The sequence below is a fragment of the Schistocerca serialis genome, chromosome 1 (assembly GCF_023864345.2).
Source record: "Schistocerca serialis cubense isolate TAMUIC-IGC-003099 chromosome 1, iqSchSeri2.2, whole genome shotgun sequence".
In the NCBI taxonomy this organism is placed as follows: Eukaryota; Metazoa; Arthropoda; class Insecta; order Orthoptera; family Acrididae; genus Schistocerca; species Schistocerca serialis.
The window spans coordinates 796,791,370-796,805,119 of NC_064638.1; the positions used below are offsets into that span (position 1 = coordinate 796,791,370).

Below are 13,750 nucleotides of genomic sequence, written 5' to 3' on the forward strand. Positions count from 1 at the left end.
GAGCAGATGCGCAAAACTATAGACCTATATCTCTGACGTCGATCTGTTGTAGAATTTTAGAACATGTTTTTTGCTCGAGTATCATGTTTTTGGAAACCCAGAATCTACTATGTAGGAATCAACATGGATTACGGAAACAGCGATCGTGTGAGACCCAACTCGCTTTATTTGTTCATGAGACCCAGAAAATATTAGATACAGGCTCCCAGGTAGATGCTATTTTTCTTGACTTCCGGAAGGCGTTCGATACAATTCCACACTGTCGCCTGATAAAGTAAGAGCCTACGGAATATCAGGCCAGCTGTGTGGCTGTATTGAAGAGTTTTTAGCAAACAGAACACAGCATGTTGTTATCACTGGAGAGACGTCTACAGACAAAGTAACCTCTGGCGTGCCACAGGGGAGTGTTATGGGACCATTGCTTTTCACAATATATATAAATGACCTAGTAGATAGTGTCAGAAGTTCCATGCGGCTTTTCGCGGATGATGCTGTAGTATACAGAGAAGTTGCAGCATTAGAAAATTGTAGCGAAATGCAGGAAGATCTGCAACGGATAGGCACTTAGTGCAGGGTATGGTAACTGACCCTTAACATAGACAAATGTAATGTATTGCAAATACATAGAAAGAAGGATCCTTTATTGTATGATTATATGATAGCGGAACAAACACTGGTAGCAGTAACTTCTGTAAAATATCTGGGAGTATGTGTGCAGAACGATTTGAAGTGGAATGATCATATAAAATTAATTGTTGGTAAGGTGGGTACCAGGTTGAGATTCATTGGGAGAGTCCTTAGAAAATGTAGTCCATCAACAAAGGAGGTGGCTTACAAAACACTCGTTCGACCTATACTTGAGTATTGCTCATCATCAGTGTGGGATCCGTACCAGATCGGGTTGACGGAGGAGATAGAGAAGATCCAAAGAAGAGCGACGCATTTCGTCACAGGGTTATTTGGTAACCGTGATAGCGTTACGGAGATGTTTAACAAACTCAATTGGCAGACTCTGCAAGAGCGGCGCTCTGCATCGCGGTGTAGCTTGCTCGCCAGGTTTCGAGAGGGTGCGTTTCTGGATGAGGTATCTAATATATTGCTTCCCCCTACTTATACCTCCCGAGGAGATCACAAATGTAAAATTAGAGAGATTAGAGCGCGCATGGAGGCTTTCAGACAGCTGTTCTTCCTGTGAACCATACGCGACTGGAACAGGAAAGGGAGGTAATGACAGTGGCACATAAAGTGCTCTCCGCCACACACCGTTGGGTGGCTTGCGGAGTATAAATGTAGATGTAGAACCTTAGACATTCCATGTGGGATATTTGGTCAGCACTTTTTTACGGACCATGTCGCATTAAGAAATGGATCGCACCTCTACCTAGATTCGTGTACTGCAGTTTCTTTCTTTGTTGTGTTTCAGATAACAGTTGGTTAACATGATGGCCAGTGTTCTTGCTGACCCACTCCCACTTTCAAGTTCTGTTTCTCCATGACAAGTTTCATCGCATATTTTGTGATTTATTCTCCAGTAATCCATCCCATCTTGTACGTGATGAGTACACTGATCAGCCGAACAGTCACCACCGACCTAATATCGATATAAACCCATCCAGGCGATGGCAGAGTCACCTGGCAAGCAATGTCTGCCAGTCACGCACACATAGTGCATGTAGTATGATTGAGTGTGCTGTCCCTGTAGAGAATAGGGAGAGGGTGTGATCTATGAGTTTACCTGAGGGCTGATTGAGATGACCTGGAGGCTCAACACGAGCATATCGGAAACTGCATGATTTGTTTGGTTTTTGACGAGGGCTGTGGTGAGTATCTTCAACATGTGACGAAACCCAGATGAAACCACTTCCAGACGTTATGGGGTTGGGTGGCCACCACTGACTACAGATGTTGGGCATCGCAGGCTGGGCAGGGTGGTGAAATAGCACAGATGGTGAACTGTGGCAGAACTAATGTCAGACTTGAATGCTGGGCAGAGTAAAAGTGTGTCTGAACACCCAGTGCATCGAACAGTCCTAAAGATAGGCCTCTGCAACCAATGACCCATGCATGTGCCAATGTTGACACCACGTCATTGGCAACTACGACTGAAATGGGCTTGTGACCATCAGCACTGGATGTCGGCACAGTGGCAGTGTTGCGTGGTCTCATGAATCCTGATACCTTCATCATGCAAATGGTAGGATAGGATGTGAATGTGTTGTCTTCCTGGGAAACAGTTTCTTGATACCTGTGCTGTGGAATGGAGACAAGTTGGTGGCGGCTCCATCATGCTCTGGGGAGCATTCATGTGGGCATCTGTTTATACAGTGGAGCTCTTGCAAGGCACCATGATGGCCAAGGAGTATCGTATACTGGTTGCAGACTATGTACATTGCTTCAAGACGATCATGTTTCCCAACAGCAGTGGAATTTTTCAGCAAGATAATGCACCATTTTGCAAGGCCAGGAGTGTGATGGAAAGATTCGAGAAACACAGTGACAAGTTCCAATTGATGTGCTGGCCTCCAGCTGTCCAGAGCCGAATCAGATCGTACACATCTAGGATGTGATTGAATGTGGCATCAGAGCTCATCGCCCCCCTTGCTGAATTTTGGGGAATGAGGTGACTTCTGTGCGCAGATGCGTTGCCAACTCCCTCCAGTGACTTACCAAGGCCTCATTGCTCCCATGCCATGATGCGTAGCTGCTGTTGGCCATGCCGAAGGTGGACATACCAGTCATTAGGTACGTGGTCATAATGTTCTGGCTGATAAGTGTGTGTGTGCTGGATGTGTTCTCCAGAATTATTAACACCGCTTCTATTGGTGGTGTGCCAAATGTAAAATGGCTGCATATGTGTTAGATATACTTTTTCACTTAGCTATCACAGCTAAGACTGAGCCTAAATGCTTGCTGCAAATTCAATAAGTGCAACAAAATTGGTGACACTACAGTTTCAGTGCTAACTACAATAATTTGTAAGTCATAGTTCCAGCTCAAGATGCTTGTACTGCTGAGAATTTTTTTGTCTACGTACAATGTTAATCATCTACACATTAGACTTCCATGTATGTATGTATGTATGTATGTAGGTATGTATGTAGGTATAATTGCAACTTCCTTCTAATTTGAGAGTGGGATTTCTAATTAGACACAATCAACCCTTCAGCATAACAAAGTTTGTCTTATTGACATCTGTTGGCTTTACCACAGTGCAGTTAATCATTTGGTAATTCTGTATGGACAAAAAGTCAGACATTGCAGAATCACCTGCATGTTGTGAGTGGAGTCACCATCCTGTGGGGTGCCTCTGATTATTTCCCACAGGAGTCACAGGTTGGTAGCAGGAACATGCCACTGTGCAATCCAGTTATGAGCAAGGATAATTCTGAGTAGGGATCACCCAATGAAGAGTTCCGTGATTGGATGTCTTAGCTGCTGGACCATGACCATACAAGATTTACATGCATCTCAGAATGTGGAGATGTAGGAATTGGTAAACACCCTGGCAGGCCTTATGTGTATTAAATGCAATTTAGGTAATGCATCCAGAATCAGCCTGTACATTCCTCATAAGTGATGGTCTTCGAATGTTTACAGGAGATGAAATGAATCTTTTTCATTACTTTGGTATTCAGAGACAAACAGTATGACACTGTTCAACATCCTATCCCACCAGAACTGTCAGCAGATCAGTTAACACTTCTACATTAGAATATCTAGCTCCTGAGGTCAGATAACCTCATTACTTTTGGTCACATTAGGGATACAGTCAGGAGGAATGTACGTGCTATGGGCAATGGATCTTGAGCAAACCAGTCGGCTAACGTTGTGGACTGTTTTCGAAAGTCATAGACCATAATGGTTCCCCAACACACACACTGTGTCTCATGAAGTAATTTTATGAGGAATCACCATCATAATTAGAGAAAGAAACTGCATCTCACTAGTGGGGTGATCTTAATTGTGTGCATCATTTAAGCAAATATCGGCTCAAAAAAAGTGAATTTAATTTACAGTGACGTGTTTGTAATAGTGCTGAAGTATTGCTAAATTAAAAATGTGGAAGGATGCTTACAAGTCCTTGCATTTGTCCCAAGTTTAGGGAGATCTGAGTAGCACTTATTGCACAATGTTCATCTCTGTCAGAGTAAAGCTGTGATTGACACCATAGTGCTTTACAAGGCTACCAGGGGTGAGAGAAGTGCTAAGTGATGGAAAAAATGGTAGGACTGACAAGGAACTGATCGAAGAACCCTTTTGATTTACCATCTTTCCAGATGTTTAAACTTCTTGTCATTGTAAAGCATCAAACTGGAACTGATCAGCATGGCATATAATTTTCTAGTGACAGATAAAATCAGAAATTTTAGGCCCATAAAGTAAATCTTTGCAGTCTTGGAATTGACCAATTTTCATTTTTAAAGGGGTGTTACCTTTGTAATGTACCTTTGTATGTTGCATGTTACCACTTCTTATGTGAAAACTTCAAATTTGCAGGATCTTACTGTCCTTCATTTACTCTCTTTTCTGCGAGTTGCGCAGTAAAATATTAAAGGTTAATGCATTGTTTTTGTATTGGAGTGTATAGCAAATTGAGAAGATCAACAACAGGTATAAGAAATTAGTCAAGAAGGTAGGGTTTTGTATAATGCAGACAACAGATTTCTCCTTTACCTTTCCAATTGCATAAGCTACATAATGCTGTATGTTGCATCATGTACTACACACAAGTACTGATGATCGTTTATTTAACTTGATGTACAGGTATTGGAAAATTATCTGCAGGAGATGGGAAACATCTAGCAGATCCGGAGGTCTTGCGGCGCTTGACTTCTAGTGTATCTTGTGCATTGGACGAGGCAGCAGCTGCCCTAACACGTATGAGGAGTGAAAACCCACGCCAGCAACCTGAAAGGTATTTTAATAATCCATAAACATTTTTCTAAAATTAGCATTAGATGGCATTCGTATAAGCATAGGAACAGAAGATAGCTGTTTTTCATATTAAAAACAGCTTCGGTTCAGATTAATTAATAGGACTTCACCTGAGTGTTATCATGAACAGTGATCATTGAAATGTTTGACTTCTTTAAAATAACTGCAGTAGCAACAAACCCACAGGAATACCTCTGCAAGTGTTCCTGAAATGTTTGTACATACGGTTTTGTACATAGGGCAGCCACAGCTAACAAGTACATTCTTAATATTTAAGAATCATCAAACTGATTTTTACTAAGAAAGACCTTATGAATTGATGTGATTGACAGTGAATGTAAAAAAAGTCTCTAGCTGGTATGTCGTCATTTATTGGAAACACTACTGGTTTCACACCATTACAGATGCATTTTCAGTTGATGCACTGATTAGTCCTCAAACAATTGATAAGCTACACTATCCTATAGTTCATTTGCAAAACGAGAATGTTGAGCTATTGTAGGATGTTGTCAATAGCAAAGTTTGTCTTAAGGACAAGTAGGCGAATGTCAGGCTGAAAACAAGGTGTGGTAAGACCCTCAAGCAGATGTTTGTTCTGCCAATGCTACGAACTGTTAATTGGATGTATTGTACTAGAAGCTCAAATTGACAAACATTCGCAAATTTGATAACACGAATCACGTGATTCTCAAAGCTATTTTTGAAGCTTAATAAAAGTCATAAGATAAGTAAAAGCATTCTATAATACATGTTTGCTCCAGCAGATGTAGAACGAGTACAGGAAACACCTGCGACAGCTATTGCTGTTACTGATTTTATATCTTTTATTAAGGTATGTCTGCAAAAAAGCCTTGGGAATCACATGATACATGGTACAAACTCGGGGTGAATGTTTGCCAATGTGAGCTTCTAGTACAACAGCACCAATTACTATTCTGTAGCATTTACATAACAAATGCTTGCTGTTTCCACATTACCTTAATGGTCTCACCACCCTGTGCATTCTTAATCCCAATTTTAGTATTGACAAAATTTTTGATTTGAAACTGATCTATGGGACATCATAGTTTCATTGATTGTTTGAGGGCTAATTGTTCCACCTGTAATGGTGCAAAACTGGTAATGTTGCCAATAAAATACTACATACCAGCTAAAGGGACTTTGTTTACATTCACTGTAAATCCCGTGAGTTCATAAGAATTTTTTTTAGTAAAATACAGTTTAAGAAACTTCAGTTATTAACAGTGAAATATTTCTCTATTCCTATAGGCAGCTACTTTTACAACCTGGTGTATTAAATAACTGGCCATGGAAACCTCTCCAGTTTTGTAACTGAAAAAATTCAGATGCGGAAGTTAGCACTTCATTCTTTACATTTGTTGCCCAAATTTTGTGTGTGTGTGTATGTGTGTGTGTGTGTGTGTGTGTGTGTGTGTGTGTGTGTGTGTGTGTTATTTTGCAGTTTCTTTTATGAGATGATACTTCAACAGTAAAATGGCAGAAACCTTTTAGGCGGCATATTTTCAGACAGACTGAAGTATGTATGGTATTGTCAGACCCCTATATGCTACGGTCCGACCCATTTACAAGAAAGGCAGTAAAAAAGATTTTAATAATAGACGAATTCCATTGCATACTGCCAACTCAAAGGTACTGGAAAAGATAATGTGCACTAGAACAGTAACATAAAAATCTTAAAATAATGTAGATTTCGAAAGGGTCTCTCCACAGAATATCCCAATTTTCAGTTTTTGAGCCAAATTACACAAAGTTTAAAGGACAAAATATTTGCTCACTGGTATTTTCTGTGCCTTCTCGAAAGCATTTGATTGTGCAGTTAACAGTATTTTCCAAGTGTGCCTCGTGACATACGAGCAACAGCTTCTCAGTACATTTGCGCTCTTATGTATTTATATCTGTTTTTTTAATTTTTTTCCTTACTATTGTAGGTACCATTTGCCCTTTGTTTCTGGTGTTTTATTTAGTACCAATGATACTTTTGTGAACTCTAGTTGCTTCTAGATCAGTAATACTCAAAATTGCATTCATAATAAGTAAATAGATTTTCTGCACCCATAAGTGGAAACCACCATGTTTAATAATGTCATCAAAGCTGTTGTTACTTCCCACGTCAAACATGCTTCGTATACTGAAAACGATGGAAACTCCAGGTTGGAACTTCAATAATATTAGGAAAAGGATAGATTGTTCCTCAATGTAAGGTGAACCGTTGAGTTTAAGACAGGCACATGAGGATTGTTTCACACTTACAGCTTTTAGCCAGCAGACATGTAGTAAGCTGCAAACTTTTTCTTCTTTTAATCATTTTAGGGGGACTGTCAATGGATAAAGTTGCAAATTGCTAAGTGTTCTCAAGGTCTTGGTATTTGCACATGGTCAGTTACTCTGAGTTAATCTGCCTCAAGACGCACACACAAGTTTGTAACTGTAACATTTATTTGTCTTATTGTCAAACTTTTAACATAATATTAAATCTCTTACTGATTAGCTTATGAAAGAATTTTAAATTACAGATTTGGTCAATAATTACACAAAAATGGAAAAAAATTTTTTATTTATCGATTTATGTTTTTTTTTTTTTTTTCTTTTCCTTGGAAGCCGTTGGATAGGCAGCTTGCAACTTGTGCCAGGTTTGTGCATAGTTGCTAGGCAATGCAAATTAATGTGAAGTGTGTCCACCCTTCACCCTCATGACAACGTAAACTCTGCTGAAGACATGTTCATTGAGGTATCTGCATGTCTGTCAGGAGCCATCACCAATAAAGGTAGTGATGTCAGACACTGGGGTTTGGAGCAAAGTTAGCATAAATAACTCATGACTGGAGGGATTCCGTTGGGTACAAGTGGGGACTCTGGACAAGCCAGTCCATTTCAGGAATGTTACTGTCCACAAATCACTGCCCCACAAATACTGCTTTATGACAGGGTGCATTGTCATCGTGATAAAATTGCTGTCTCCGGACTGACCCTCTATTGTACATAATTCAGAATGCTAGAAAATGTGTTCATATCCTTCCGCATTTAGTGTTTTCTTTAGTGCAATAAAGGGACAACATCCGAACCACGGAAAACTCGCAGTACTGTAATACCACCAGTGCTGTACTACACTGTGGGCCCTACACATGATGGCAGGTAACATTCTCCAGGCATTTACCAAAACCCTGACAATTAACCTAGGATTGTCACAGGATATAGCATGATTCTTCACTCCAAATGACTCATCAGCAGTCATACATTGTCCAGTGCTGTTGCTCTTTGCACCACCTCAATCATCACTTAGCATTGACTCTTGAAATAAGTGGCTTATGAGCAGCTGATCAACCATTTTACCCCATTCATCTGAACTCACAATGCACAGTGTGTTTTGACTGCTGGTAGCAGTTTGGAACTACAGTGATTTATTTCACTGATTTAATGTGATTTTTACAAACACTTTCTGCAGTGGTTGACAGCCCCTGTCCTTTTGTACACGAGATCTCTCTGGTATTGGTTTAGCTGCGGTTGTTCCTTCATGTTTTCCCTTTGGAACCTACATCTACATCTACATTTATTCTCCGCAAGCCACCCAACTGTCATTACCTCCCTTTCCTGTTCCAGTCGCGTATGGTTCACGGGAAGGACGACCGCCTGAAAGCCTCCGTGCGCGCTCGAATCTCTCTAATTTTACATTCGTGATCTCCTCGGGAGATATAAGTAGGGGGAAGCAATATATTCGATACCTCATCCAGAAACACACCCTCTCGAAACCTGGCGAGCAAGCTACACCGCGATGCAGAGCGCCTCTCTTGTAGAGTCTGCCAATTGAGTTTGTTAAACATCTCCGTAACGCTATCATGGTTACCAAATACCCCTGTGATGAAACGCGCCACTCTGCTTTGGATCTTCTCTGTCTCCTCCGTCAACCCGATCTGGTACGGATCCCACACTGATGATGAGCAATACTCAAGTATAGGTCGAACGAGTGTTTTGTAAGCCACCTCCTTTGTTGATGGACTACATTTTCTAAGGACTCTCCCAATGAATCTCAACCTGGTACCCACCTTACCAACAATTAATTTTATATGATCATTCCACTTCAAATCGTTCTGCACACATACTCCCAGATATTTTACAGAAGTTACTGCTACCAGTGTTTGTTCCGCTATCATATAATCATACAATAAAGGATCCTTCTTTCTATGTATTCGCAATACATTACATTTGTCTATGTTAAGGGTCAGTTGCCACTCCCTGCACCAAGTGCCTATCCGCTGCAGATCTTCCTGCATGTCGCTACAATTTTCTAATGCTGCAACTTCTCTGTATACTACAGCATCATCCGCGAAAAGCCGCATGGAACTTCTGACACTATCTACTAGGTCATTTATATATATTGTGAAAAGCAATGGTCCCATAACACTCCCCTGTGGCACGCCAGAGGTTACTTTGTCTGTAGACGTCTCTCCAGTGATAACAACATGCTGTGTTCTGTTTGCTAAAAACTCTTCAATACAGCCACACAGCTGGCCTGATATTCCGTAGGCTCTTACTTTATCAGGCGACAGTGTGGAATTGTATCGAACGCCTTCCGGAAGTCAAGAAAAATAGCATCTACCTGGGAGCCTGTATCTAATATTTTCTGGGTCTCATGAACAAATAAAGCGAGTTGGGTCTCACACGATCGCTGTTTCCGTAATCCATGTTGATTCCTACATAGTAGATTCTGGGTTTCCAAAAACATGATACTCGAGCAAAAAACATGTTCTAAAATTCTACAACAGATCGACGTCAGAGATATAGGTCTATAGTTTTGCGCATCTGCTCGACGACCCTTCTTGAAGACTGGGACTACCCGTGCTCTTTTCCAATCATTTGGAACCTTCTGTTCCTCTAGAGACTTGCGGTACACAGCTGTTAGAAGGGGGGCAAGTTCTTTCGCGTACTCTGTGTAGAATCGAATTGGTATCCCGTCAGGTCCAGTGGACTTTTCTCTGTTGAGTGATTCCAGTTGCCAACAGTCGTTTTGGGCAGCTTTAGTAAGGTTGAGATGTCCTTGTTGGGTTTCTTACTTGGGTTATATCCAGTGACTGGTCTATCTTGACCTCTCCTGACCCTGCTATTACTGCTTCTACTTTGCTGATGAAACCATGAGAGAATACTCCCTGCCTCCACTTGGACTGTTGGGTCCATGTCTATGACATCTAGCCATCAATTCTACATTACATAGGGGTTTCCAAAAACTTTTGCTCAAATAGTGTAAATAAAATACATTGGGGATTTAAACTTTCCATCACTTGTGAACTTGATTAAATTGACACTTGAAAATTTGGGAGACATGATCTTGAAAGACAGTGCTTAGGAGGTATATGTCAAGAACTTCTCAGAAGGCTCCATTTTGATTAAAAATTTACCGAAACTGAATACCTGTTTGCTGAGAATTCAGTCTTGCTGTATTCAAAGAGAAATTAGTTGACAATTTCCTTTATTGTTGCTATCCTGAAGAAATTATAAATATTGATGATCCATTAGTACAAAGTGAGATATATTCAACCAAGTTAAATTCTGAAGAGATACTCATAATGTTTTGAAATTGTTGATTATTACTAAAGTAGATAAAGCATGTAATTAAGAACTATTCAGGCTATTTACAGGCTCCAAAAAGAAAAGTGAGTTGCACAATAAAAACAGGTTTATCATGTACTATGTGATTCAAGAAAGCCATCAACAAAATGCTGTCCACTATGATAATGCAATTAATATGATTGTTTGCTAAGGAAACGAAAGATTGCTATAGCTATTTTGCATATTGACATGGCAGTAATGAAAGAGGACTAGATTGGAACAAAACTTACCTTAACAGCTTGAACTGCAGGAGTGTTGAGTGACCATATAACTGTTGATTTGCTAGAAAGTTTGCATGTAAGAGGTGACCAATTCATGTCTCTTACAAGATCTTGGACAAGATACAATGCTGAGCTGAGCACTACATCACACCACTGTTTCTGCTTCGGACTCCCCATAGTATTTATCTGCTTTGAAAACTATGATTGTCATTTCTTAACATAATACCTGCTGTATTTGCATTACGCAATCCATAATGAACACTATAGTGACCAACTACTCTCACCATGCCGAAATTGACATGAAGAGAGAACCTAAATACCTATGCACATCTTGAAGCACACCCTCCAGCCAGATGTGGCTCAGTGACAGTATTGGCTGGAGTGTCATGTGATATACTGCTCTTGACAACAAAAGACTGAAGAGAGTCAAAGAAAATTGTTAGCACCAGCAAGGTCAACAGTCAGTAGAAGATTCTGGAGAAATGTAGTTAAAGTACCAAATAAGCAAGTTGACATCTTCTAAAGAACACCACAAAGCAATGTGCAGAAAAGTGAACTCATTAACTATAACTATTGTAGCAGTAATTGTGACATAAAAATGCTTTAGATTTGAACAAAAAAATTACAGCTGTTTAATTTTTGTTCCTTAAACTTCTAATAGGTCACTAGTTGAGGCTTGTACTGACGGAGACGTTGGAACAGTACGCAAACTGCTGACAGAAGGGAGAAGTGTCCACGAGACGACGGAAGAGGGGGAGAGCTTGCTCTCATTGGCGTGTTCGGCCGGTTACTACGAGCTAGCTCAGGTATGTTTTAATTACGAAAGCCACATGGTTAATGCTTTTATACTCTTACTAGCTTAGCACCTGCTGGTTCACTCACATAGACTGTATGGTCTGTGCAGATTTTTTCCATTACTCAAATTTTCATGTTCTTCACAAACTGCAACATCTAAACTTTACACCTTAAGACCATAGAAGCGTGGTCTTACCCAAATGTACTCATGACCAAAAGCGATTCTGGTAGCTGGAGTCAAAGGTTTTTGTCAGTCATGCCTTTTGGGTGCTTGTGGCGATATTTACACAGAAACTTTAAGCTCTTGACACACGCATCTCTTTACATCTAACTGGGAAGTGAAATAACAAATTACATAAATTTTGCTAATACCAAATTACATAGGCTTTGCTGGAAAGCTTTTTAATATAATGAAATATTTTCTTAAATATTTTAATCCTCTATTCACTCCCCTTAGGGAGTCAAATACCAGTTTTCATAGGTGTAGCTTTAAAAATGCCTTAGTAGTTCTTCAATAATCCTTTTTTTTAATTTTAAAGCCTTTCATCCACTAAGCTACCCCCTTAGTGGTTGGAATTTCCAGAAACGCTGAAACAAGTATTTTTTAAAGTTTCTGAATGAGAAACAGAATACCAGTTTTCGTAGTTCTAGCTTCAGTATTGTAATAGCAATATGTTAAAAAAAATTTTCATCCTCTTTTTCAACCCCCTTAGGAGTGGAATTTCAAACAGTCCCGTCTTAAATTATGCCTACAGTATAAGATCGACACCCTCTCCAAATTTAAAGTTTCTGTCCTTAGTGGTTTGGGTTGGGCAATGATTGATTGATTGATTGAGTCAGTCAGTCAGTCAGTCGTCAGTCAGTCAGTGGTTTTTAAGCTTTATTTTTCTTTCTATAGGTGTTACTGGCCATGCATGCCAATGTAGAGGATCGAGGGATCAAGGGTGACTGCACACCCTTGATGGAAGCTGCATCAGCGGGTCATGTAGATATAGTGAGATTACTCATTGCACACTCTGCTGATGTGAATGCCCAGTCATCGTCAGGTAATTTCATGCCATTTTGCTCTAAATTTGTTTAGTGGACTTGCATGAATCTCACACCATGGTTCTTTTCCAGGCAACACACCTTTAATGTATGCTTGTGCTGGAGGCCATGAAGAAGTGGTAAGGACACTTCTTGAAAACTCTGCTAATGTTGAAGATCATAATGAAAATGGCCATACTCCCCTGATGGAAGCAGCCAGTGCGGGTCATGTTGGTGTTGCAAGGGTAATTGAAGTTAATTCTGTAAAATATTTCTCACACTAAAAAAATCTTTTCGAGAAAAGAATGCAGTGACATTACAGTTAATTTTCCTCTCACGACAGATTCTGTTGGAACATGGTGCGGGAATCAATACCCACTCCAATGAGTTTAAGGAATCTGCACTGACTCTTGCCTGCTATAAGGGACATCTAGACATGGTGCGGTTTTTGCTGGAAGCTGGAGCTGATCAGGTAGGGGAATGTTTTGTAACTGTTGACCTTCTTCTTCTTCTTCTTATTCTTCTTCAATTTTTTCCCTTCGTATATTAAGTGATTTTACAGTTCACACCTTTGCCTTGATTTGCCATTTCACTTTCCTTTTGCCTTGACATTTCTTAGCCAGTCCATTATTTTTTGTTCATTTCATTTTGTTCTGTTTCTTAAAAAAAAAACATTATTTATGCCCAACCTATCGGTAGGGTTTTCTTAATGTCTCCATTTCTGATTTTTTTCTCCTTTCATGCAATTCGGTAACTTAAAAATTTCATTTCTGCATTGTGAATGTCTTCTTGTTTAATATATTTTAATCACTTCCATGTAGCAACATCAGAACAACAACCATCTTTTAAAATTTTATTCACAGCTCATCATGTTTATGTACCTGTTGCTCATTTTGTGTTGTATGTTGTCACAAGACAAGTCATAACCAAGGTAATTGTTGTGGGTAATTGGACCAGAATTCTGTTATCAAGTCATTGTTATAGTCTTGAGAGTTATAATATCATATTACATGTAATACAGATTATGTTCGTGAATTATTTTTTGTTATAAAATTGGGTTGAGGTCATCAGTCTCAAGAAGTGAATTCATTAATGAAGGCTTATTCTGTTGAGCCACTGTGTTAAGTTATGAACATTGTCAATACAAACAT

At 39.8% G+C, this 13,750-nt stretch overlaps 1 protein-coding gene across 1 annotated transcript in view; it reads left to right on the forward strand.

Annotated features, from left to right (window-relative positions):
• LOC126483780 (ankyrin repeat domain-containing protein 17) overlaps window positions 1–13,750 on the forward strand; it is a 263,557-nt gene that overhangs the window by 33,695 nt on the left and 216,112 nt on the right. The window contains exons 3-7 of the mRNA XM_050106941.1: window positions 4,765–4,915; window positions 11,440–11,584; window positions 12,472–12,619; window positions 12,693–12,844; window positions 12,943–13,071. Coding sequence (XP_049962898.1) covers window positions 4,765–4,915; window positions 11,440–11,584; window positions 12,472–12,619; window positions 12,693–12,844; window positions 12,943–13,071 — 725 coding nt within the window. The remainder of the gene's footprint in view (window positions 1–4,764; window positions 4,916–11,439; window positions 11,585–12,471; window positions 12,620–12,692; window positions 12,845–12,942; window positions 13,072–13,750) is intronic.